The sequence below is a fragment of the Doryrhamphus excisus genome, chromosome 21 (assembly GCF_030265055.1).
Source record: "Doryrhamphus excisus isolate RoL2022-K1 chromosome 21, RoL_Dexc_1.0, whole genome shotgun sequence".
Taxonomy (NCBI): domain Eukaryota; kingdom Metazoa; phylum Chordata; class Actinopteri; order Syngnathiformes; family Syngnathidae; genus Doryrhamphus; species Doryrhamphus excisus.
In genome coordinates, this window is record NC_080486.1 from 2,102,331 (window position 1) to 2,128,666 (window position 26,336).

The following is a 26,336-nucleotide window of genomic DNA, read 5'->3' on the forward strand; positions in this document are numbered from 1 at the left end:
TATTCTATTTTAAAATTGTCTAACATGTAAGAAATATTCATTTATTTCATTTATTTTTCTACCCCGGATAAACACCCCCTGTAAGGGGAATATTTATTCAGACGCTCTAATTTTACTGGGAGTGCTGGGGGGGCCTGAGAACCCAGTAGAGTTTCAATTTCAGCTTATTCCCAAAGCTCTGAACCCCGCGGGGCTCAACAAGAGTGTGAATGGAGGCTAGTAATAAAAGGTTTGAGCAGAGAAAAAAGGAAAGGGGGTTAAAAAAAAAAGAAAAAAAATCAGAGGCACCAGGAGAGAAAACAGTTCATGGTCCATAAAATCTTTTTAACTAGCTGGCAGAGCTGCTGACCTGCCAGTGGGAGTCCTCGGCCTCCTCTGCATTGGCAGGCATGGGCATCACCAGCAGGTTCTGCAGGATAAACGCGGCCTGGACACACAAATACACGCAGAATAGGGGGAGGAAGTGGGTGAGTAGATTTTAGCATGTATGACTGAATCAGCAACAGCGCCCTCTGCCTGCTTTTTTCAGCTAATACACCACTCTTCCACCACACACACACAATTTACCTGAATGAAGTCAAATTATTAGAAAGAAAAGTTGCAAAAGTTTACAAAATAATGTTATAAAATATATAACGTCAATAAAAATAACATCATTTTGGTAGCTTTAAGTAGAAATATTTAAGTCAGAATATTATGACAAACAAACAAAACAATAATAATGTATGGAAAATAAGGCTGGAGAGATTATGGGAATAAAGTCAATCTATTATAGGAATTAACGTTGTCATATTCTGAGAAGAAAATTGAAATAGGGATTTAAAAAATACAACAATGTTGTCAGAAAAGTCACAATTTTACGAATATTTTTACAAAAAATAATGTCATTTTAGTTGCACAGAGTTAAAATATATATAAATATAATATAAATTATTTTTTAAATTAATTTTGTATTATTATTATTGTGAGAAACAAATAAAAACAAAATAAAGTAAAAGTAAATTAGGTGATAAAATTATAAAAGTATAATGAAATACTTGGTTCATACTAATAATAGGCCTGTCATGTAATGGTCCAAATGATTGACATACAGTAGTTGGCTCATAAGTGTAAAAGTTAGAGCAGCGCACCTCCCTCCGGACCATGCTGCTCTCGTGTTGATCGAGCAGGATGTTGAGCAAGGTGCCCCACAGGCCTCCGCTGATGTTCTGGCAGCTGGCGCACAGAGCCTGGCACCCGCTCGCCACCGAGGACAGAGCGGCGCCTAAACCCAAGCTGGCAAACCTCACCTGGGTGGGACGGACAAGGAATTACAAACCGTATTCAATGTGGCCATTCAAAGTAATGATGGTTGTGTAATAGGTTGTGTGAGGATCTGTCATGCGCTTTCGTTGTACCTCTTGATCCCTGTCCACCCAGAGCGGGATAAGCCAGGCCAAGCTCAGCTGAGAGGCGTTGGTTTCCTCCACGTTGCCCTCGTTCCCCAAAGACCACATGGAAACGATGTCCTAGTCCAGACAAAAGAGAAACATTGGCTTGCCTTGTGTAAATGTTTTAATCATGTGCAGTCTTGTTCCCTGTTGAATATCAATAACTGAGCTCACGTTGCTCCTGCAGCTTAACCAAGGTCAAATAACAAGCACTTTCAAGATCAGCGTAAAGCTTAAATATTTATACATTTAACAACACCGTGCAGAAGTCTTGCCTCAGTTTTTTTTATACATTTCTGACCTACTGGAAGAAGTTAATAAGAAAAAAACGAATCTAAGTACATGACACTTAGGCTTAAAGTTCATCTATGATGCAAAATGTTTCATAACAGTCATAGGCTTATGGATGGATGGATGGATGGATGGATGGATGGATGGATGGATGGATAGATGGATAGATGGATAGATGGATAGATGGATAGATGGATAGATGGATAGATGGATAGATGGATAGATGGATAGATGGATAGATGGATAGATGGATAGATGGATAGATGGATAGATGGATAGATGGATAGATGGATAGATGGATAGATGGATAGATGGATAGATGGATAGATGGATAGATGGATAGATGGATAGATGGATAGATGGATAGATGGATAGATAGATAGATAGATAGATAGATAGATAGATAGATAGATAGATAGATAGATAGATAGATAGATAGATAGATAGATAGATAGATAGATAGATAGATAGATAGATAGATAGATAGATAGATAGATAGATAGATAGATAGATAGATAGATAGATAGATAGATAGACTCCCTTTATTGTAATTGCACAAAAACACAGTAGTGAAATTGCCAACGAAATGTCGTTGCCTGGCTCCCATATAATAACAGACACAAAAGAAGACAAGTAATAATAAATAATAATAATAATAATAATGTGGAGAATAAATAGATAGAATAGACACCAAATATGAACAACATAGGTTGTTCAACTTGTTGAACAAGTTGTTCAAGTTATATTTCAAGGTTATAGGTTTTCTATCTATCATCTTCCCTCACTTTGGAGAGAATTGGTGCTCAAAAGGTGGCATTTTGGAGTTGTGTGTGTTTTCCTTCCTCGTGGACACGATACCGCCGACTCCTTTACTTATTTACTCGCTCACGACGCCTCACTTGTTTAAATTGTCGCACCACCCCTTACCTTCTCCTTGCTCTCAGCCATCATCTCATGCGACAAGTGAAGCAAGCATATGAGGGCATTCTTGGTCACGCCTTTCCCCATGAAGGACATGGAGTTGCCCCCCCATTGCACATAAAACGAGGAGATCACCTGTGCGGAAGACAGCATTTTTTTAAGTCATATGCACATTGCACGTTTCTGTGTTTGAACATTTCAAGACCAAAAACGACACATGACGCTCAGATGGAGGTTAGCGTATGCACGTCACCGATACAAAAGGCGGTCTGCAACACAGCCGAGACTATTCTGCAGCTCTGATGTGCCATCAGAACGTGGGACATCACGGAAGAGCAGATGAAGAGCGAACAGCTTGAGGGGGGGGGGGGTCCGTGCACGCTTTAGGGCCCTTCAGAGCCAGGAGGAACGTGCAGAAAGGTGTGTCCAACAATGGAGGGACCGAGGAGGAGAGAGACCACCTTCACTCTTGTGTGATCTTAATTCAAGTTTGAGCACAAAAAAAAAAGCCGCCGTGTTAACATGATAGTTAATTCCGCAGGGGGGGCGGGGGGGATGTTATTCTGAAAGACAAAAGGCTCAGACGCATCGCTGCTGTGCAAGCGGGTCCGCTCCATGTTATCATTTAAATGGGCTGTGGAACAACTGAACAGATGGAGCGGGCAGGCTTGATTAATCTCATCAGTATCTCTGCAATGTGCCATATCTAATCATTGAGATTTTTTTTTTTTTAACTATTTCAAGTCCCATGAATATCTTGGTTTTAATGAGCTCCTCTGAAAGCACAGTTTCTTACTCATTCAGCTCTGTAAATGTTCTAATCTCTGATGCGAGAGACAAGCTGGTCATGCAGCACGCAAACACACACTGCGGAGACCTTCCATTTACGCTACAGTCACAACATTAGGTACGGCTGCACGATGCTTATCACTTATCGCTTTGGTTCTCTTGCAACACAATACCGGTTTAAGCCCTGTAAAGTATATGCCTCCCACGCAGTATCCTCGGAAAGGAAGTATTCTCGTTCCCACACACCTCCAAAAGGCCGCTGAGGTACTTGGCACAAAGGGAGGCGGGCGCCAGCTCAGGGCAGTGCGAGCTCCAGCCAGGCTGCGCTGTCAGACTGACCATGCCCCGCAGAGTCCTCTCCAGGCTGGGAAGGCCATAGAAACGCGGGGCATCAGACACCCGCAGGCTCTCCAGCAAGCGCAGTGCCAGCTGGCTCTTGAAGGGCCCCGCTAATGCCAAACATAGCCTGGGAAAGACAAGACGGGAGAAGGGCAGCGTGAGCAAGAAAGCGGGAGATATGATGCAAGGGAGAATGTTTTTGTGGCCGTCTTTACCTGTCAGAGGTGTGTGTCAGGTAATGGAGCATGTTTTTAAAGAGGCAGGACAGCTCCCGTTGCAGTTTCTGGCTGACGTGGTTCTTCACTTCCTCGGGCTCCTCCGGGTGCTGCCCTGCGTTTGTGCTCTCCACACCAGGAAGCAAATTAAGCAGGAACATGGTTTCCTTAAAGGAATAATGAGAAAATAAATGGACAGGTAGAATATTTGGTCCATCTCTTGACCTGCTGGTAGCACCACGGGAGAAGTCCATCCCCTATCTATGAAGGTAAAAGGGTGAAGATGTTAAGGAATTATCCTAAAATGCACCATGCATCCTGACAAAATTCTCCATAAAGCTAAAATAGTGACAAAGTGTGTCTGCATTGAGCTTCGTCGCCTACACAGCCTCCACGCACGTTCCTGTTTCAGCACCACCCTGCAAATTTGTGGATTCTTGTTCAAAAAAGTAAAATAGCCACATCTCATTCCCCCCAAAGTCTGTAATAATTTCGAAACCTCGTTTCTGTTGCTCATATTTATGGCCGTCTGGAACAGATTAAGTGGATTTCTATTCTTTCCAATGTGATTATGGGATCAGAACAAATGGACCCGGTATTTTCTTCTGCGTGCAGATTGGACACCGTTGGTTGGCTCGCTTATTGTGAAAGTTAGCTTAGCAGGTGCAAAAAATAGAAATGTGTTTTCTTTCTTTTTCTTAAGCTGCTGACATCTTCTGGCACACATCCCGGCTCATCAGCATCAACAGCTACTGTATATCAAAAATAAAAAAAATGTGTAATAGTAATTGACACTGTTAGAGGTATTTCATGGTGCTGTATGTAGTACGTGTAATGTAACAATAAAAATACCTAAAATACTTCAATACTTTTGAACAGATCTGTAAGAATTTTTTTTCATATTTTTTTTGTTTGTTACAAAAATGTATAAAGTGATCTAAATAATACACAGGGTTCACAAGGAACAAATAAAAAACTGTTTAAAAAAAGAATTTATTTCTAGTTCTTCATTTTCTTCCTTGCGTGTTGCATAATAATGCATTATTAGTGCTAGTATTTTACATTTCCCAACAGCTACTGTATATCAAAAATAAAAAAAATGTGTAATAGTCATTGACACTGTTAGAGCTGTATGTAGTACATGTAATGGAACAATAAAAATACCTAAAATACTTCAAGATTGATGCAAGAAGAAAGAAACCATAGCGTTTTTGAACAGATCTGTAAGAATTTTTTTTCTTTTTTTTTTTTTTGTTTGTTACAAAAATGTATAAAGTGATCTAAATAATACACAGGGTTCGCAAGGAACAAATAAAACACTGTTTAAAAAAAGGATTTATTTCTAGTTCTTCATTTTCTTCCATGCATGTTGCATAATAATGCATTATTAGTGCTAGTATTTTACATTTCCCAACAGCTACTGTATATCAAAAATTAAAAAAATGTGTAATAGTCATTGACACTGTTAGAACTGTATGTAGTACATGTAATGGAACAATAAAAATACCTAAAATACTTCAAGATTGATGCAAGAAGAAAGAGACCAAAGCGTTTTTGAACAGATCTGTAAGAATTTTTTTTCTTTTTTTTTTTGTTTGTTTGTTACAAAAATGTATAAAGTGATCTAAATAATACACAGGGTTTGCAAAATATATAAATAATGCATAATAATGCATTATTAGTGCTAGTATTTTACATTTTTCAATAAATAATGAATACTAACAACGCTGTTTGGTTGGTGCAGGAGAACTACGAAGGTGCACAATTTGGTGTTGAGCCAAATCAGGATTGCTCAGCCTTGGCAGAGCTCTAATTGCACTTTGCAGCGGTGTAGAACAGCACTGCATGGTAATTAGAGATGTTTTGAATATTCACTCCTTCTCATGCGGCTAAATACGCTACCCGTGATTACAAATGTGCGCATTCCTGCACCACTCCAATAAAGAAAATGAAATACTTCCATGAAAAATGTGCATTATTATTATTATTATCGCAGCCAAGGCTGGAGCTCACGGATGAAAGTGTCAAGCGAGTGTATGTACATTGCACCGAGCCTCCTATAGAGAAAGTGATGATGAGTAGTACGGTCTCGTAGGTTGCTAACGTACGTGTGAGGAGCACCAGATGTTGTTGTGTAATTACAGAAAAGTCAGAGTGGCGCATCTCGCCACAACCAGGCATTCAATCCGAGTCTGCGGTGGGTGCCAAGAGGGGAGGGGCTTATTGTTTACAGACAAACAGAAAAATGAGAAGACTTGCAATGCCTCCATGCCCGCATCCCCTCCAGGCACAAATATGAATCCAACTTGGAAGCTGTGCTGTTATTGTGATTTTATGAGGGAGTAATATGTTTAGAGTTGGATTTATTTTTGCTGTGATTACAACTGTATCGCCATCTGTGTTGGCGAGAAGAGTCCTAACCGGATTATCATAACAGAGATGCACACGTCGTTAATAAGACACATATTGCTGCTCGGCTCTGGTTTTCTACCTCGTTGAGAAGCAGCTCCAGCATCCAGCGTAGGTCCTTGTCCTCCGGGTCAGACGCAGAGTGCTCGCGCGTGTGTTTGAAGTAGGCGTTCAGAAATGCAACGACGTACGCCAGCAGCCGCTCGTCCTCCACGGAGGCTGGATGCACCTGGAGAAACCTGGTCACCATCAGAGAGAGCAGTGAGAAGTATGCCGTTTCATCTTCAGGGAAACAAAGAATATATTTATTTGTTTCATTACGACCAATTAAAAACAAACACACACAATAAAATAAGAAATGAGAATTAGCTCTCCTTGAAATTGTGTCAAAGTTGCGTGCTAATTTGTCGCATTTCCCCTCCTTGGAGTGCTTTATTAGCCGTATCGGAGTGCCGGGAAGCGATGGAGGAAAAAAAAAAAAAGAAATTACCCCGCCGCACCCGGTGAGCCGTGAAAACATTTAATTTACAGCAAGCGCTGTCCCACACAGTTCTGCAGAGTTGCAGAAGCGGGTGGAGATAATGGCAGCTATAAAAGCCGCCCGTTAATTAGCTTAATTCATTCACCTAAACAAGACATACTGAACACTAGGTGGATAAAAGTGCGAAAACACACCGATTCATCAACTCATTAACTAATCAAGGGTTGCACTAAACTTCTTAGTTCCTCCTGAATTCACATTCTGACACTTGCCTAAAAGCTACTGCTTCCAAAAAAACAAAAACAAAGGCCATTTCCTGTGGATGAACAGACTACATCGTCATCCATGTGAACGCAAACCATCAAGGTATGAACTGTAACAATGTTATTGATGACTTTAGACTTCCTCAGGGACAAAAGGGACATTTTTGTTTGTTTGGGGGTTTTGGGACCCCCCTCAAGTGGGAGGAGTTATATTGTAGAGCAAATATTTCTGAGAATTCCAACTCAGTTTGAGGTTGTTAGTTGCTCATTAATAGCATGTTTTGCTCAATTCCTTAAGTGTGAAGTGCCACAGTATTTGTTATGATTTTAAACTATTTGAAACTTTTTTTATTCAATGTGTCAGAGTGCTTTTTCAATACGACATGACAATGATCCAAGGGTGACACCCATGAAGTCATTTAATTTAATTGAATGCCTATGTGTGGAGTTTGCATGTTCTCCCCGTGCATGTGTGGGTTTTCTCCCACATTCTTAAAACATGCTAGGTTAATTAGCGACTCCAAATTGTCCATAGGTATGAATGTGAGTGTGAATGGTTGTTTGTCTATATGTGCCCTGTGATTGGCTGGCGACCAGTCCGGGGTGTACCCCGCCTCTCGCCCGAAGACAGCTGGGATAGGCTCCAGCACCCCTGCGACCCGTGAGGAAAAAGCGGTAGAAAATGAATGAATGCCTATGAAGTCTCTATTTGCGTTTGTACCTGCTCACAGCAGCCTGCCAGCCGAGCGAGTGCAGCGTTTCTCTGCATCCGTACGTCGGCGAGTGAGGGAGAGCGAGTGTGTCAACCATCAAGTAGAGGTTGAGCCTGGAGAGGGCGGAGATCACCGAACTGTGCCCCGCTGCCATCACCACAGCCTGGACGCAATCGTGAAGGGCGCTGGGAAGGTGGGTCGCTCGCAGCGATGCAACCTGGGCCTCTGGCAGCTTCAGGTCAGGGTGGAATCTGTGCGAGTGTTGCAGAGTGTTTAATAAACACATGCTTTGACTTTGGAGCCCAGACTCTATGGGGAATTTAGTGGCGAACACAGCAGCTTGAGAACAATAAAGAACATGTCATAAAACATCTATTAACTGTACGTTTAATGTAATTGAGTTTATTTTCTCATACTGTACTTTATAGCAGCCAAAGCATTTCTTGTATCCACTCTTGTTCCATATCTGGTTCTATGGTTATCGCTACACTTTTGCTCATAAACGGTCACTGCGTGATTGAACAGTAATTTCTAATGGTTTTTGATGTTTATAGTGTATAATGTGTAACTACTCAGGTAACCTGCGGCCTGCAACAGGCAAGGCAGAAGAACTCCAAGCATACCTGACGCCACCTTTTTTTTTTTTTTTTAATACAGTAAACCTCGGATATATCGGATTCAATTGTTCCCACTGGTTTTGTCCGATATAAGCGAAATCCGTTATATGCGTATACCGGAAAATGTCCGTTTTACGCATATATCGGATATATATCCGGTATATGCGTAAATCGGATTTTATCCGTTATAAAAAGGCACTTCTTTGACTATGTTTCCAATGTACCTGGACGCGCAGGCAACGCTGCAAACGACGTCGTATAGCGGCCATGTCACGATTCGGAAAATCGGAGCGCCACGATGCGGCCATCCGATATATGCGAGGGAAATTTAATGGAAATGCATTGGAACGGGACTGGAGATTTTGTCCGAAATAGGCAAAATCCGTTATAAAAAATCTGATATATGCAATGAATTTTTATTGGAAATGCATTACAGAAAAATCGGTTCTTTTTTATCTGTCTGTTGTGAGCAAATTTCCGATATATCCGAGTCCGATATATCCGAGGTTTACTGTAGTATGAATAGTATACAATAAACCTGTGTAGGCACCAGTTGCAGATTTTTCTCATGTTAAATATGCGCCTCGGCGAACTAACTGTTGTTCCACAGGACACGACATTAGCCCTAAATGTTGGGTGATGGTATGAAATTTAGCAATCAGGCTACTTTAGAGCGTGTTAGAGACATGCTCATCTGTTTCAATTAGGTCCCATTACTTGGGAATGAAGACAAATGAAACCCAAGACAGCAGTCTTTTTCCTAAGCATATGTTTCAGTGGCTTGAGAGGACGTATTGTGTACAACGGAATACAAACATTGTATTTCTTAACCAATGAAGAGTGTTTACTCAGGGTCGATGTCCGAGTTGAGCTCCTCGAGCAGGTTGTCGATGCCACAGTGCCACGCGACGTTCCAAGCCACTTGAAGAGCTTGGCGAGCGGGGGCCAGGGTCAGTAGATCAGAGGAGGGGGCCAGGACGCAGCAGTACGGGCTGACTGCGTGGTGGCTCGCCGCCTGGAACGGGATGTTGTACCTGGAGGAGAAGTTAATGGGGAAATAAAAACCAAGAGAATGATGGCGGCGATCTGAACGTTAAAGTTTACCTGCGCACGACTAATAACGGGAGGGAGAACGTTGGAAGGCTGCCGTCGCTCTGGGATTTATCCGACCTGATATGCCGATATAAATAAAAAAAAAATGTAATGCAAAAGGATCTGAGTGGGTGCGCACGATGGATAGATGTTCATTATCACTCACCATATTTCCATGCTGCTTATTTCATCAAAGAGCAACAAACTCATCAAGACGGCAGCCTCGTTCACGCTGTTACCGTTCGCCTTCAGGATCAGGGATGCTGTCATGGTGGAAAAAAGATTTGAAAAATCAAATCTAAAAATGTTAATCTTTTCAAGCAATGTAACATGTCATTAGGGAATTTTTTTTAAATGCAATCCATCGCTCAAGGAGCACAATATTAGGTACATGTGTCCACCATAATGACATTTATGACAGTATTCACCTTAATAAACTTTGCCATAGACCCAAACATTCTGGGTGGGTCATGGACAATAAATAAAAAAATGACAGTAAAATCTGCAAATCAAATTGTCTGACAGTCTTACGTCTATTTTTTTAAATTAAAAAATACAGATATCTTCATATTATTACTGTCATGTATTTACTATTATAGTATTGATGGTACTGTGACATGCATATGTATTTTTGTGATGAAAATATGGTTTAAGGGCTATTTTTAAATAAAAATAAAACTCCCGAAATCTGATAAGCCAACAGTTAGCCCCAAAATTGGAGTTAAGAGCTTTTCTTCCTGTCACTCACACAGAAAAGAGAAATATGAAGAGAAATATGAATATGAAAATATGAATAGAAATTGAATCTTGAAAATACATTGAAAATATGACTTCTCTTTTTTGGCTTTGATTTTGTCTTTAAAAATATTTTTCCAAAAATGGATGTGGGGGGAAAAAACAGAGGGGTCCCTTATTTTCAGGGTGTACCAATTCATGTATTCCAGCAGGGTCCGGAGCTGCTGGAATACTTTATTACTAGCCCGTGGCAATTTGTAGAAATAAAATTAAACACTGAAAAAAACAGCAAAAAGGCAAAATGCAAAGACAAAAGCTGACCTGTTGATATTAATAATTAATAACACAGCTTTTTATAAAGTCAGAAAAATATATAAAGCAGCCCCCCCTTCCTCTGTGTAAATATTTTGGACCACCCTGATAATGTGCTAAACAGGTGGCGCCAAACGACCTCTCCACAGAGAAGGTACAAGAGCTTTTCTTCCTGTCACTCACACAAAAATGCCAATCATTGTCAAGGCAGATTTTTTTGATGTACAGTACCTCTTCTGTTGGCTCTCACGTGACGCACAGCCGTCTAATAAAGTGTTGTGCGAGTGTTGTCACAACACGGCTGAAAGCTATGCATCAGTAAACGGCTTTGTATATCTTATGCAAATGTGCCCCCGAGCTCCACCGCACACGTGCAGAAATGTGCAAGCTCATTGCTTAATGAGCCGTCTCGCAAAATAGTGCACCTCGAAGCAGAGTGACGAGCAGGACGCCGCCGCGCTGCGCCAGGCTGCTCCTCAGAGACGCATCGGCGTACACCAGCTTCCTCAGGATACACACACACGGCTCCAGCATGCAATCCCAGCTCTGGAACAAAACGCACATGGAGCTCAATTTGCAAGAGTTGCCTCACATACGTACACTGGGACAAATAGCACCCGCAGACAGGTCATTCTACGTCTGCTTCAATATGGCCGAAAAATGGCCCGCGTGCAGCGTCTGATTCAAAAGGGATGACCGCCAGGCGCCGGAGGGCAAAAATCACAGCCGAGCGCAGGCCTGTCTGACACTGTTAACACAGGCCATTTCATTCTTCTATCATCCACGCCTCAGTGGGTCTCCTCCACATCCACTGGCAACATATGAACTCATGTGTGCGCATCGACGGGGTCGTGTTGAGGCAATTATTATTGACGGCACGCACCTGCGTGGAATTCCTTCAGGTCTGCCGTGTTGCTTTAGCGAAGCAGCAGGTAGCTTTTTACCTTGTTGCCGTTGACGCTGCCGATCAGGAAAGAAATGGTTTGGTCTGTTATTCCGAGATTCTTCAGCACCGGATGCAATGTTGTGTCTGCAGAGAAGGAAGCAAATTGGTTTTAAATAGGAGTTAACGATAATTGTACGATATGAGAGAATTATGGCGTCATTAATCTCCTAACATAATAACAATATCTCAGATGAGGCGAGGTTACCCGTACCTGCCCGTTACCTTATCGGCCTGTCCTAACTTGAAAACGAACATTCACTTTCAAATTGTACCAAATGCTTCGCGACGCGGCGTTTGAAAAGTGCGGAAACCTCCGTGGCGTCACACCAGCTGCTCGGAGCATGTGTCCGAATACAGTGCACTTTGCTGGGCCATAGTCGGTGGCTCCTTCCACTATGGAGTCTGGTTCTCCTGATCGTAGTGATAATGTAGTAGTAATGTCGTTTATCGATGTCATATCAGTCTTGAGAAGCAGAAATTTATCGGTATCAGTTTGAAAAAAAAAAAAAAAGGTTATCATGCCCCGGCACCCAAAGCACTTTGAGTACGAGGGTAGAAAAGCCCAACATAAATGAAAATCCAACTACCGTCTTAACACACTACCAGTTATTTAGCTACAGCACAGCTTTAAAAACATACCTAGCGGGCAGGATAAGGATAATAATAATAATATAATAATATATAATAAGGATAATAATACAAGCTAGCAAAAGCCCAGCAAGTAAGTTACAGTTAATCAGGTTCACCGAGCTCCCGATCTCTAACAACTATATTATTATGATGGTTACTCTTACACAGTATGATTCCACCGTTTTCATGCAATACCTTTAGAAATCTCCGTTCAAGCCTTCAGTTATAGTCGGATCCCCTCATAACTGTTGCCAACTGCACTCTGCTGCATTGTTTTTCACTTCGACGCGGTGATGAGAGCGCGAGAGAGTGTGTCGTGAAACCAATTTAAGAAGAAGTAAGCAAGGGAAAAGTAAGCAGTCAGCACTTTTTCTGGAGAAACATAAAATGCTTTCTCTGGTCTGACAGCGCTCGGCAGCATTAGGGAGGAAATGCAGATGTAAAGTCAAAGATATACTGAAGCGTACGGAGGGGTTTTTGTTTTGGCTTTTTTTTTTCTTTTTTTTTTTTAACTCGAGACTGCCAACCTTGCAGAACCACAGACAGCTGCTCAGCAGAGGATCTTCTCAGCGCCATGTCCACGGTGTCCGAGGACAGCATCCTGAAGAGTTTCTCCACCGATTCCACCTTATTAACGGCAAACACAGACGACACACGTTTTTAAGCGTGTGGGATGCATTTGATTTTCGTTCAATATCACCTGCTTTGTTTCAAAAAAACCTACACTGGAGTGAGGGGCTGCAAGTTAAAACTTCAATAACGAAAAGGTAAGTACTATGAGGGTAATTAATGCTTCATGAGAGTCACTACATTGGTGTAATTATGAAACCTGAATGTATTTCATGACGGATAATCATTCATTCATTTTCTTCGCGGGGGTGCTGGAGCCTATCCCAGCTGTCTTCAGGTGAGAGGCGGTGTACACCCTGGACTGGTGTCCATCCAATCACAGCCCACATATAGACAAACAACCATTCACACTCACATTCATACCTATGGAGAATTTGGAGTCGCTAATTAACCTAGCAGGGCGGCACGGGTGGTCGAGTGGTTAGCACACAGACCACCCAGGGTTCAATTCCACCCTCGGCCATCTCTGTGTGGGGTTTGCATGTTCTCCCCGTGCATGCGTGGGTTTTCTCCCACATTCCAAAAACACGCTAGGTTAATTAGCGACTCCAAATTGTCCATAGGAAAGAATGTGAGTGTGAATGGTTGTTTGTCTATATGTGCCCTGTGATTGGCTGGCCACCAGTCCAGGGTGTACCTCGCCTCTCGCCCGAAGACAGCTGGGATAGGCTCCAGCACGCCCCGTGATCCTTGTGAGGAAAAAGCGGCAGAAAATCAATGAATGATAATTAACCTAGCATGTTTTTGGAATGTGGGAGGAAAACGGAGTAAAACCCACGCATGCACATGCAAACTCCACACAGAGATGGCCGACGGTGGAATCGAACTCGGGTCTCCTAGCGGTGTGGCCTGCACGCTAACCACTCGGTTATTCGTGTTGCATGTAATTATACCTTCAGTACAGACTTTCTGCTGGTGTCCAGCGCCACCTCCACAGGGTGCCTGATGCAGTAGAGACCGGGAAGAGAGGAGGTCACCTCCGGCCCCAGCTGTGGTCTGATCCCGTCGGCGTCGTAATCTCCGCTTAAGTGAGGCAGGATGTGTTGCACTGCTGCTATTCTCACCCTGTTTTTACAATGAGCACAAGACCTAATTAAAAACCCACTCAGGAAAAAAAAAAAAACATCTTCTCTATGCAAAAGCACATAAATCAACTTTAGTGGCGGTGGAAAAAAAAGCCCTTTATCTTCATTATGACCGTACACAAGACGCCTCAGAAGCAAAATATTCCAAACATAATCGCTAACAAAAGCGTCAAGCGGAGCAGACAAATCTGTTATGTGTTCAAAATTCAGCGGAGCTCATCGACTGGCCGGCTGTGAATTTCCATTTCCATCAATATTCATAGACTGGGACTGAGTAGCTGTTTTACACGGACCTCGCAGAGCATTTAAATGACTTGATGAGTCGATGGGCAGACAGCAACAGACAGTAATCATGTGTCCATCACAAACGTCTCAAGAGCTTGTCTGCTTGATCAACTTGCAGTCGCGCCTCCAAAGTTGAACACAACCGTTTCCGCGAAAGCCGCTTAATGTCTAAATTGGTCTAATTTCAAAGCTCTCCCGCGGGAAATCATGGAAAGTGATTTCATTTGTTCCAGGCACCAACTGTCGCCCTCGTAAAACCTCCATTAACTACGCGATTTAGCTAACATTTTAACATTACTAAATTACTACACAAGCATAAAAAGAAGTTAACCACTGACCGGTGGAACCTCGGTTAGCACGGTTTTTGATTTATGACAAAATTTGGCGCACATTTTCCGGTTAGCGTACCATATGGTGCTCATCTTGTTGTGTTATTAATATATAATTTTTTTTTTTTAATCACAAAACATCCTTGTTTGCTTGCAAATACAACAGGAAGCAGAGGTCCGTCATCAGCGGTAATTCTTGGCGAACTAAAAGTTACACCACCAGACTTTTTTGCAGTTTACATGCATATGCATAATCTGTTTTTAATGTTTTTACTCATGTTTTAACTGTGTATTAACGAATGAATGTTGTATTTTAATGTATCTTTTACTCTGTTTACTTGCTTTTATTCAACTCCATTCTTCTGTAAAGTGTCTGAGTGTTTTGAAAAGCGCTATACAAATAAAATGTATTATTATTATTATTATTATTATAAAACAAATGCAAATAGATGAATATTGAGGAATGAAAGAGATACATGGACATTGAAGGTTGCTTTTACCTTGATTAAAGCTGCAGCAGCGAGATCAACCCCTCAACTGTTTTGAGTTGAACTCTTGAATTCAATAGTGTTTCTCACCTGCTGGCACTTGCTACTTTCTTTGACTCCATTTTGGGTTATTTGGCATCCATGATCAAAACAAAGACAGAGACGTCAGGTGAGGAACGGTACCGAATTCAAGGAATAACTCATCGCAAAGCATTTATATATTTATTAATTTCTTTTCCTCCCAAACTCGGGGAAAACACATCTCCTGGGTAATCATGAAAACAACTACAAATACCGTAATTCTGTGGTTATCGTCACATTTTCCTTTGTGGAAGTTTGAACTTTTCGGGCAAATTATTCTGTAAATGTTGACGAAACTCAAAATTTGCGACGTGATAGGTTCCACTGTGAATGGCTTAGCACAGGGGTCGGGAACCTTTTTGGCTAAGAGAGCCATGAAGGCCAGATATTTTAAAATGTGTATCTGTGAGAGCCATATACATTTTGAATGCAATAAAATGTGTGCATTTTTATGTAAGACCAACAGTTTTAGATATAATGGGCTCTAATTATGTAGACCAGGCACACTACCCCACGCCAATGGGGTGTGGCCAGCATACTTTCGTGAGAAGCGCAGTGTCCAATAATAAATCAAATACTTGCTGCCATTAATGCAACTTCTGCTGCTGCATAGTTTTGAACCGTATTCAGTACACGTATTTCATTCTTTTGGCCATCTTCACCAGAAGGCTTGGTTCTGCAGCTTTAGCTATTTGACTAAAGAAGGAAAGTTTACATTTACATGTTTTTTTTACATCTCAATGACCGAGGTAGACTACCGCATTACCCAGTAATAATCAAGTTTTGGTGTTTGACCTGGAAAATATCATCAGGAAAGATAGATATGGTCGGCGGTATTGCAGTAGAAAATATATGGACGAATTAAAATGCATAAGAAAGTTTTGATTTTTAATATTATTTTTAACAGTGATTTCTGTGATGTTTACTTTAAAATGTTAGCAAAAAATACATTTTTATTGTGGTAAGAAATGCTTGAGAGCCAGATAGTGTCATCAAAAGAGCCCTACCTGGCTCCCGAGCCATAGGTTCCCTACCTCTGGCTTAGCAGAAGAAGCACATCATTAGACGACACACACACACACACACACACACACAAGTGTAGGGAGGCATCATTAGAAAAGTTGACTCACGCGGGCTGTCTAGTGAAAAGAAGCCTGAGCGCGGCTTTTAACTTGGCCGTGCATGGAAAGGTGTCGTCTCTCGCAACCTCCGACATGTCACTTAGCAGCAGGACACAGCTTCCCAGTGACTCCTCCGTGCTCGCATAAACCTGTCACACACACAATACACACACACGCGTGTTTAAGCATCCTTGGCAGACTATGACGTGAACAACAGGGAATTCCACGGTAAGAGAAATGTGCATTAGGGCGGCTATCGTTTGCTTCTTCTTGCACATTTCTGAATGGCCTTCAATTAAATCACACTTGACAACCTCGTCACGAGCTCATGCATATTTATGAAGAATTTTCTGGCTTTTCTGCTGCCTGAAACGCAACAATTAATAACAGCATGTTTCCTCCTCCCTGCCAACCTGAAAAGGAAACAATAAAACAGGACTATGTAAATGAGACAATAAGTAAATATTGCTCTCTGGCAGCTCAATAAACAGCCTTTGTTGGTCCACCAGAGCTTCATTTGCACTTTTGATCACAGTAATTTGGATTACAGGGTAAACAGTCAGCACCACTCCCTTCCTACGCCTCGCCCCCACCAGCTCCGTTAATATCGGCTAATAAATTCAAAGCGCGATAGAGCTTTGCGAGCCGTACGGCACCACAACAACACCTGTAATACGGCGATGACCCGGGAAAGTGCAGCGCTGAATCTGTCCCAGGTTGACGCTGTCATCATCAATCGTCCCTTGAGCAGGAATAGCAGGATATCCTTGGCGGCGGCATTCACCTGTAGATCACAGGTTAAGTGCCGAATTGACATTTAGCGCAGTGGATAAAGACAGCAGGTAATGCAAGTGACAGACTCCGAAACGTCCGACGCTACGCCGTGCTGGCACTTTAACAGTCTTAATATAATATTAGAGAGCTTTACAAGCCCCGCGGTGGTCGTAACTGCTAGGCGGGCCTTTTGTTTAATTACTATTATTCCTCACAACCAGGACCTAAACTAACATCTCTAAAAGCGACGGCTGGCGGGAGTCAATTTGCATGAATGACCTTGCCCCGGGATCCTTCAAGAGGCTGCAATTTACTCTTTTCTTTATTTAATAAAAGCATCACTGTGGGATATTGCTAAGAAGAAATGAATTAACACCATTTCAAGGTGACTGTGTCGCCATTGCTGTAACGTCTCGCACCCATCATTTGGGACTGGTCACTAGGCATCGGTAACGTTATGAGATGTGACCTGCGATTACATGATCTTTCACATTGCATGGAGACCGGCTGATGATGTGGAAAAAAAGGTTTTCCTCTCATTTTGTGTGGAAGTGGTAGATTTTGGCTTCTTGTTCCTTCTTCCTTAGTCCATTTGAAACTTTCTAACGTTTAGAATAAATATACAGTAAACCTCGGATATATCGGATTCAATTGTTCCCACTGGTTTTGTCCGATATAAGCGAAATCCGTTATATGCGTATACCGGAAAATGTCCGTTTTACGCATATATCGGATTTATATCCGGTATATGCGTAAATCGGATTTTATCCGTTATAAAAAGGCACTTCCTTGACTATGTTTCCAATGTACCTGGACTGGGCAATGAAAAGAGATGTAAGGTAATGAGAATTTAACAAATTGAGCATAACAAATTGTTAATTAAGCTAGGCCCTGTTACGCCCGTCAGGCCTACGTTATTTCCAATAGTGAGGTTAAGATCTCATTCACTGCTGTGCTAGTATTATTGACGTCACTCACTTTTATATTTGTCCTAAATCTGGAGCCAGGAGAAAGACAATAGCCAGTGACGTCAACAAGATTAGCATAACGATGCGGCCATCCGATATATGCCAGGGAAATTTAATGGAAATGCATTGGAACGGGACTGGAGATTTTGTCCGAAATAGGCGAAATCCGTTATAAAAAATACGATATATGCAATTAATTTTTATTGGAAATGCATTACAGAAAAATCGGTTCTTTTTTATCTGTCCGTTGTGAGCGAATTTCCGATATATCCGAGTCCGATATATATCCGAGGTTTACTGTATAAATATGTTTTCTGTGCTGTAACTACAAAAATATTCTGTATATTGGATCTGGAACCAATTCCGTATATAACTGTGTATCAACACATTGCATTGAAAAGTTCCCCCACCTTCTCTGCAGAATCCTGGAGGCCAAAGGCGCTTATTTCATACAGCACCCAGTGGTGTAGGAGGAAGTTAACGCTGCTACAGGCTCCTGGTTCTTGTCGCGTCACATTCTGAATGCCGAGGCACTCCTGGGAGGGGGGGGGGGTGTATAATGACATTAAATAAAAGCATTTATTATTTATTATCACACATGTGCTGTGCATGGAAGAGACGGAGATGTGCGGGGCAGGAACACTGATAGTTCAATGACGGTGCAGCGTTCCACCGACCAGTGCCCCCCTTTTTGTTATCGTTCCAGCCGTGAACTCGCGCTCTCATTTAAACACTGGCAGCTGTCACGCTCTGACCTTGACCGCATTCAGCACGCATGTGTAGGTTTCCATCTTGACGGGCAGCAAAGGATGCGACAGCAGCTTGAGGAGGAGCTTCTGGCTCTCCGTCCGGAGGACAGGACTGGGCTGGTCGAACTTCCACCTGACGACGTCAGTTCAAACCGTTGTTAACGGGATGCGGAAGAATCGGTGGTCGTTTTTTTTTGACTCACAAGTAAGAGCAGACATGAACGCATTCCTTGACGATGGGTAGGTGTTGGTGGAATGGAAGGCCGTTTATTGCCTTCTCCGCCAGTTCCAGCAGCTCCGGCCAATTCTTCTCCCCCTAAATGAACGAATACACGACATGAGGATGAGTCCGCTTGGATCAGGGTCACTTTTTGACAGGACACGTCTGAACTGATTCATTAACTAATCAGGAACGAGACTGGAGTCCATTAAGGCATGCTTGGGTTGGTTGCTGTTTCATTGTTGTTTCATGGTTGAATAGGGCCTGTTGTTAGTAAAAAAAAACATTTATTTTTATGTATATATTATTATTTATATTATTATTTTATTTATTTTTATTTATTTAGTTTTATTTAAGCAAATTGGCATATAATTTAATGCCTAAATTAAGCATTTTCTGATATTAAGTGGCTAAATTGAGTAAAATACAAATATACAAACCATATTTGGAGGTCGTCAACAAGTTTTCTATGTTCTATCGACAAAAATATTGCATTTATAAATAAGCCCTCCTAGTTTGTGGAAATACGCTGACCACACACACACTGTCAGTCAACTAATTAATCACCACAAAACCTGATTACTGTATTAGTATTGAAGTGCAGCTACTGGCTACTTATTGCAAATAATATATTTCTTATTTTCTCCTATTATGTCAAGTGTAAAAATGACTATAGGGGTGTTATTTCATATCTAGAAGGCTCTAATGTCAAAAGTGTACTTAGATGGTCATAAATAAGTTTTGTATGCTCTACGAAAAGATGCCATTTATTATTAATAAATCCAAAATTGGCAGAAATTAGTTGTGTTGGCGCCAACTGAGTGCTAGAGTGTAGAGACGAGTGAAAAACGTCATATGGCTCAAAAATAGACACCATTTTGGACTTGCTGTTGCTAGTTTGTCCCTGAGGGTGTATGAAGTGTCACTAATCAACTGGAAGATGGAAAATGCTAATTTGATCGTCTGGACACGCTGAGAAGTGTTTTGTGTTGTTGTTGTTGCCCATTGTGTAAACCATGTGTATTCGCACGGTGGGTGGGAGGGGGTAAATAATGTTCCAGGACCTCTGGACAAATGGAGATTGTCTTATACTTTTAAGGTAAATATGACCTGCAACTCGTACCTCAGCCTGGGCCTCCTTGAGGAAGCCGCACGTGGACTCCATCCAGAGAGCGGCGCAGGTCACCCTCTTGTAGATCTCGTGATGGTCGGAGTTCACCTGCTCCAAGTAGGCCACTGCAGCCTCCTGCATGCTGGGCACCGCCATCGCCAGCGTCTTGTCCAGGCATAGGTAAAAAATAGCCGTTGCTGCATTCTCAGGGAGATTACTACCGGCCTGCGTGATGAGTTTTGTTATTATTATTAACAAGTCACAAAGTGAGCCAAGCTCTCCAAGTTGTCTTGCACACCTTTTCCAGGGGGAGTATGGTCTGGAGGAGTTTCATGGTCAGTATGGCCGAGCTTGTGTAAGCGACTCTGTGGTGAGCTTGAGAAGCGTTGAGATCATCCTGGTGGTAGCGCAGCACATCCGCTAGCAGGCTCATGCATGTTTGCAGCTTCTCCTTCTGAAACACACAAATGCTGTTCCATCACATGAACGCTCCACACACACACACACACACACACACAGCAGTGCACAGATAGTTAGTGTGTGTGTGTGTGAGAGGGGGGGTGAGATCCAAGGAAAATATTTGCTTGATTCAAGCGTAAGAAATTGAATCTAAAGGCGGATTTGAGGGCTATTTTTGGACGAGATACAGATCCACCTTATATCACAATGAATAAAACTGGAGCAATCTACTCTCAGTATTCTCAGCCACTTTATACTGCGAAGCAGTGGTTCGTTAATACCAGCAGGGGGCAGTAAGTGCCCTGTTTATTGTTTGCAAGGCAGCTCAGATGGGAGCGCTCTCAGGAGGACCCACCCCCCCCCTTTCCAAAAAACCTGCTCTCCACATAAATATGACAAAACAAGCCACAAGATGTGGTTTGGCGTGTATTAAACAGCAAGGGGCCCCCTCAGGGGCCACCGTGCTTGACAACTTTACAGTGTGAGCCCACCTACAGAGGAACATCTCAAATAAATTAATAACAAAAGTATATGCACACAATATCTACAACCAGCAGGCAGGGCTGGAAATCTTGCAGAAATGATATTTAATGTCTCCTTCAGCGTAGAAGTCAGGGCTCTTTGTAACAAAATTGCGTTTTGTTTTTTTTTGTAACCTTCTAAAATTCATTCTGCATAATCAAATGCATCTCGCCTGCCGAGCACCGTATGCCGTGTGACTGTGGCAAATCGCCATGAGGCGAAACCAAGTACCCCCGCCCCCGCCCCCGCCCCCCCAATGAAGTGTATCCATTCATCTGCATAAGAGGCTGTCACGAGCAGTGGTTTGACTTGCCAGCTCCATCCCCACCAGGCTGCAGTCGTCCCACACCAGTTCACAAACGCTGTCCCCGAGCAGGAGGACGGTGTCGAACAGCAGCTCCACAACGCGACAGAACACGTGCGAACCCTCTGAGAAATATGAGAGGGAAAAGAGAGAGAGAAAGAGAGAATTCTCAACAAAGCCACTCATGGAATATACACACACACACACACACACACTCACACTTACCTGTCTTAAGCAGCGGGATGGCGTGCTCCATGGTGGCGACTGTGAACTGAGCCAAAGTGAGCTGCTGCACCCGCATCTCCGCGGCGTCCTCCGCATCCAGGTCGGGTAGCGCCAAGCGGGCCGTGTCTGCGGGAGACTGAGGTGTTTGCCTGGCTGCTTGGACTGCTGCTGTGCTTCCGTGTGAACTGCCGCTGGATGAGAAGGAAAAGCCAAGTATAAGGATGAGACCTATGAGATGTGAGGGGGTGATAAAAGCCGACACGGCATCAGTGGAATTTCTATGGCCAACACACGTACCTGTTGGAAGCTGCATCTCCATCTTGGCCGTCCCCCCTGAGTCTCTGGCCTGTTCCGCCAACTACAGATGGTCGAGGAGAACACGCTGCGGCTGGAGAAGAAGCCTGAGAGCGCTGGGTTCTCCGCACTTCTTGGGAGTAGGAAGAGTTCTGGGACACTGGATCTAAATAGCCAAAGCCAAAACAAAACCACATTGACTGTACACATTACTGCCACCCAGCGACCAGTGTAGAATACCAAATATCATTACGTCTTTGAATGCGTCTTCTGAATGCCTTATATTTGTATTTAAATTAAAAAAAATAATGATGAGAAAGACCATCTGGCACACCTGGTACTCTCTGCAGTTGAGTGTATAAATGCTCCTGGTTACTATTAGTAAAAAAAAATATTTGTAAAAATTATAAAGAAGAAAATTCAAATTAAATACAATTAAATAAAATTTAATAAAATTAATAAAATTAATAAAATCAAATAAATTAAATAAAATTAAATTAATTAAATTAAAAAATTAAAATTAAAATTAAATTATATTTAAAGAAATTATATCATTACTTAAAATAATTATGATTTGAATTGCAATAATAATTATATTTTCAAATTAGAATAACAAATATGTTATTGCTACATTTAATAACAAAAATTTTACCCATTCCAGCCATTTTCTAGCATAGCTTACAGTAGCAAGTTTGAGACAAGTTAGCCAATTATTTTTCCTCATCATCGTTGTTCAAAAATATTCTACTTTTCCCACACAGGGCTAATAATTAGCATTCACACCCAATCTCTGAAAGAAGATTTCTTTCACTTGAACATTAGAAACGTACGCCTGCAAAAAGAAAGCAAACTGCCGTGACGGTAACTCACAAGCAGCACCGCCTTGCTTTGCCGAGTGGAAGCTGGGATCTCGATGAAAGCGCAGCCTCTGCTTCAGCCCCACGCAAAGCTGCCTCAGGCAGGAGAGCGCCTGCATGTGGAGGGAACTCGCCTCACCTTCGCCCGACCCCAGCCTCAGCAGGGACAGAAGCGTCTGAAGGCAGGAGAAGACGCCCTCAGAGAAGGCATAAATAATGACTGATTTCGGATATGTGCGGGATACATTAGTTGGATGTATGCTATTGCGTGTTGTCAGAGTGTTTAAAGCGGAGGTGCACTATTGCACTTTAGAAAGAAGGCCAAAGTTCTAACATGGGCAGCTATTCATTTAAAATGTGCTTGGTATTGTACTTGTGGTGGTGGTGCTACTTGGGAATGGGCCAGTGTTTTTTTTGTTTGACTCCGAGCAAGCGTTTAGAGTCTGCACCTTTGCAATATTGGGCCTCTGCAGGAAGATCTCAGCAGGGAAGTCCTGCATAATGACATCACACAGTATCTCGCACGTGCTCCGTACCAGGTTGGGGTTGCTGCTCCTTAGAGAACTTTTGTAAAAAAAATTCAATGAAACAAGAATCATTAAAAGGTGCGCTTCTACAACATTCGCTCACCTCTCATTGGAGGTCAGGATGTGTCTGTCGGTGTTTGTCAAGGTCAGCCACGGAAACACGGAAAACTTCAAGCACTGCACAGCCGTGTGAACTGTATGCGGAACAAATGTATGAGCAACAAGGTGGGTATTTTCATGAAAACTATCAAGTATATCAGTGCCTGCTATCTTCAGAGGAGGTGTATCTCCACGACTGTGCTGGTTCTTCTGGAAATACCCTCGATGAGGAAGATGACCATCGCATGGTAAATCTGTCGGCGGCGTAACACGCGCCACATTGAGCGTAACGCGGCTGGGGATGAGCTCGGGTAGCTGGAACAGTTGATCCAGAGTTGCATCGATGACACCTCGTAGTCTCGGCTCCACATTCGGAGATAGTTGCGTGAGGAAATCCTCCGCTCGGACATCCCTCAGCATCTGTGCTGCACTTGGATGCTACGATAAAAATAACGCAACAAATGAAACCGTATTGACATTAAAATATCAGCTTAGATATTTGTCCTCTACCTTGGATAAGGTCAAAAGCAGCTCCAGGGCTTCTTCCTGCATGGGCACCTCTGGGAAATTGAACCATTCCAGGAGATGCACAAACAGCATCCGCTCTTGGACAATGTCAGAGATGGAAATGAGGGAGTGCTTCAACTTGCAAATGATGCTCTTCAATGCGCGAACTCTTATCTCCACTATGGAGTGGCCTGTTGGTCAGAGAAAAAAATATTCAGCTGAAAAGAAATATTATACTTGTGCATAATATTTTTAGACCACAGAAGAACACCACTCCACAAGGATACTCAAAGTTAATTTAGACTGTATACAAGAACCATAATAAAGACACTTTTAAATAATTATCGGTTAAGTCAACCCACCATGCAACGCTATGTAGCTAACACTTTAGCCTTACCTATCTTCTTGATAATGCCAGATAATTCCATATCCCATGAATGCTGCGTCCCAAGTTGCTAAAAGCCAAGCGTTGTCCTGACACAGAAAAGACCGAGCTAAGTTTTGTTTTCCGGTCCGTTGCCTGTGCCACATTAACGGCGTCTCTCCCGGGTGTGTTTTCAACAGCCGCGCCAGCGTCGCTCCACTTCCGGGATATGAGCTAGTTGCGTTCAGGGGCATGTAAAAGTGTCGGAGAAAAAACTTAAACACGTCACTTTTATAATAATTTAAACATCGCTTGAAATATGAACACTTTCTTCGTTGTTTGAGTGGTTCTTTTCTATACCTTTGAAGAATAATTCACGCTTTTAAGCAAAATGCTATTATTTATTGAACACTTATTCATTTTGGTGTGGAATGTGGTTGTTCACATGTTCTTGTATCACAAGATACTAAACTGGTGAGGTGTCTTGTCGTTTCCATGTCTCAAAGTCAAAGTCAAAGTCCTGTGTTTTGAAGGCTTTTTTTCTTGATTAAAAAAAATCCTGTCTCATTAAATAACTTTTACAAACTGTGCAGGCTATGCTTTAAGTATGTTTTTAGTATATTTAACTGTTATTCATGTGTAAATATAAAACAGACCATGTATAATTAAACTAAATCCGTATTTATAAATGAAATATTTTCATAGTTAGAGCAAGGAAAATCCGTTTACAGCCTTTTAAGATTTTTAACATTATTAGAGCCCTGTAGACATAAAATAGCACCCCTATAGTCAACCTTATACTTATATTACCCAGTAAAGTAGACATCATAACAGAAAATAAGACATTCATTCATTCATTCATCCAGGGATACCCTGGACTGGTGGCCAGCCAATCACAGGGCACATATAGTCAAACAACCATTCACACTCACATTCATACCTATGGACAATTTGGAGTGGCCAATTAACCTAGCATGTTTTTTGGAAAGAGATGGCAGAGGGTGGAATTGAACTCGCGTCTCCTAGCTGTGTGGCCTGCTCGTGATGATAGCTAACCACTCAGCTAAGTGGTTAGCGATCATCACACTTTTCCTCTTTGCCGTTACTGGTACCCTCTTTGTGTTAAAACCCCATCCATGGTTGTGCCTGCAGACAGCTGCATGTTTTACCGCGTGGCACCCAATACCTAGCAGAGTAAACTTTGTTTGTCAGGTGTAATTTGCCTTGTAGAAACACGACGTCGTGGTGTTATGGCATCCTCGGTGCATCATCTCCGAGCTGCCACCCCTCCTCATCCTTCCCCACTACCACTTTCCCCTGGTGTGCCAGCAGCGCATCAAGAAAAGGCAGCCTGATCAACCCTAATAAGGCCCAGTAATTAGAGTCCTTGCAGAGAGCCTGTCTGCCCATATATCTGCCCCGAGCAGGTTGGGGGAAAAGCCTGCCATACGCTTGACAGTGTGGAAAAAAAACAATGTGATGTTCAGCGGGAACCAAATTAGCCTGGCAGTGGTAAACACCATCCCCTTTAAAAACAATATTGACACTAATTAGGTAACCGAGTTCTTCCTTTGCTCGATCAACTTGAGAGTGATCTTTTTCCCAATACAAACCCCGGCGATTGGGATACAACGTCCTCATAAACCACAAATAAGAAAAGTTTACTCGTTAGCGTGAATGTTTTAGAGCAATTAACAAAGTCAAAACCACCATGGTCAGCTCTGTTTTCTTCATAAAGAAGCAACATGTTGGACATTTAGGCCTTGCATCACAATTAAAATGAAAAGTAAAGTTATTAAAAAGTCGGAATTATATTGTTTGTGCAAGCTCTTTCAAACAAAACATAATTATAATTATGTTTTGTTTGAAAGGTAATCTTTCTCCACGAGGACCACATACAAAAACATACAAAGATGGCGGGCACCAACTTGATATATTGTTTTTTTTTTTTATTATTATTTTGTAAACAAGCTACAAAACAAACAGTTCCATATATTTAAAGCGGGGTTGCCCAAAGTGTGGCCCGGGGCCACTTGCATCCCATAGAGTGTTTTTTTTCATTGGCCCACATCACGTTCAAAAAAGGTAACAAGAAACACACAAAAAAAGTAAACAAACATGTAAACACTTTCAGATTTCTGCAGAAGCCAATTT

General features: G+C 42.2%; 1 protein-coding gene across 3 annotated transcripts in view; it reads right to left on the bottom strand.

The window, feature by feature from the left end:
* Window positions 1-24,402, bottom strand: part of rttn (rotatin) — a 34,976-nt gene extending 10,574 nt beyond the window's left edge. For 2 of the 3 annotated variants that reach the window (XM_058059404.1, XM_058059403.1), the window contains exons 1-31: window positions 24,216-24,402; window positions 23,822-24,009; window positions 23,476-23,749; window positions 23,316-23,406; window positions 23,135-23,249; window positions 22,699-22,861; window positions 21,832-21,994; window positions 21,535-21,725; window positions 21,319-21,434; window positions 20,323-20,478; window positions 20,037-20,249; window positions 18,897-19,009; window positions 18,700-18,826; window positions 18,355-18,480; window positions 16,870-16,986; window positions 16,212-16,351; window positions 13,707-13,878; window positions 12,711-12,810; window positions 11,552-11,637; window positions 11,033-11,153; window positions 9,727-9,823; window positions 9,573-9,638; window positions 9,317-9,502; window positions 7,860-8,102; window positions 6,477-6,633; window positions 3,986-4,152; window positions 3,678-3,897; window positions 2,649-2,777; window positions 1,398-1,508; window positions 1,131-1,289; window positions 350-427 (exon numbers count right to left, since the gene is read on the bottom strand). In XM_058059404.1, the coding sequence (XP_057915387.1) occupies window positions 350-427; window positions 1,131-1,289; window positions 1,398-1,508; window positions 2,649-2,777; window positions 3,678-3,897; window positions 3,986-4,152; window positions 6,477-6,633; window positions 7,860-8,102; window positions 9,317-9,502; window positions 9,573-9,638; window positions 9,727-9,823; window positions 11,033-11,153; window positions 11,552-11,637; window positions 12,711-12,810; window positions 13,707-13,878; window positions 16,212-16,351; window positions 16,870-16,986; window positions 18,355-18,480; window positions 18,700-18,826; window positions 18,897-19,009; window positions 20,037-20,249; window positions 20,323-20,478; window positions 21,319-21,434; window positions 21,535-21,725; window positions 21,832-21,994; window positions 22,699-22,861; window positions 23,135-23,249; window positions 23,316-23,406; window positions 23,476-23,749; window positions 23,822-24,009; window positions 24,216-24,246 (4,416 nt within the window). In that variant the 5' untranslated portion in view covers window positions 24,247-24,402. The remainder of the gene's footprint in view (window positions 1-349; window positions 428-1,130; window positions 1,290-1,397; window positions 1,509-2,648; window positions 2,778-3,677; window positions 3,898-3,985; window positions 4,153-6,476; window positions 6,634-7,859; window positions 8,103-9,316; window positions 9,503-9,572; window positions 9,639-9,726; window positions 9,824-11,032; window positions 11,154-11,551; window positions 11,638-12,710; window positions 12,811-13,706; window positions 13,879-16,211; window positions 16,352-16,869; window positions 16,987-18,354; window positions 18,481-18,699; window positions 18,827-18,896; window positions 19,010-20,036; window positions 20,250-20,322; window positions 20,479-21,318; window positions 21,435-21,534; window positions 21,726-21,831; window positions 21,995-22,698; window positions 22,862-23,134; window positions 23,250-23,315; window positions 23,407-23,475; window positions 23,750-23,821; window positions 24,010-24,215) is intronic. The other variant, XM_058059406.1, reaches the window with a different exon arrangement.
* Window positions 24,403-26,336: the final 1,934 nt, after the last annotated feature.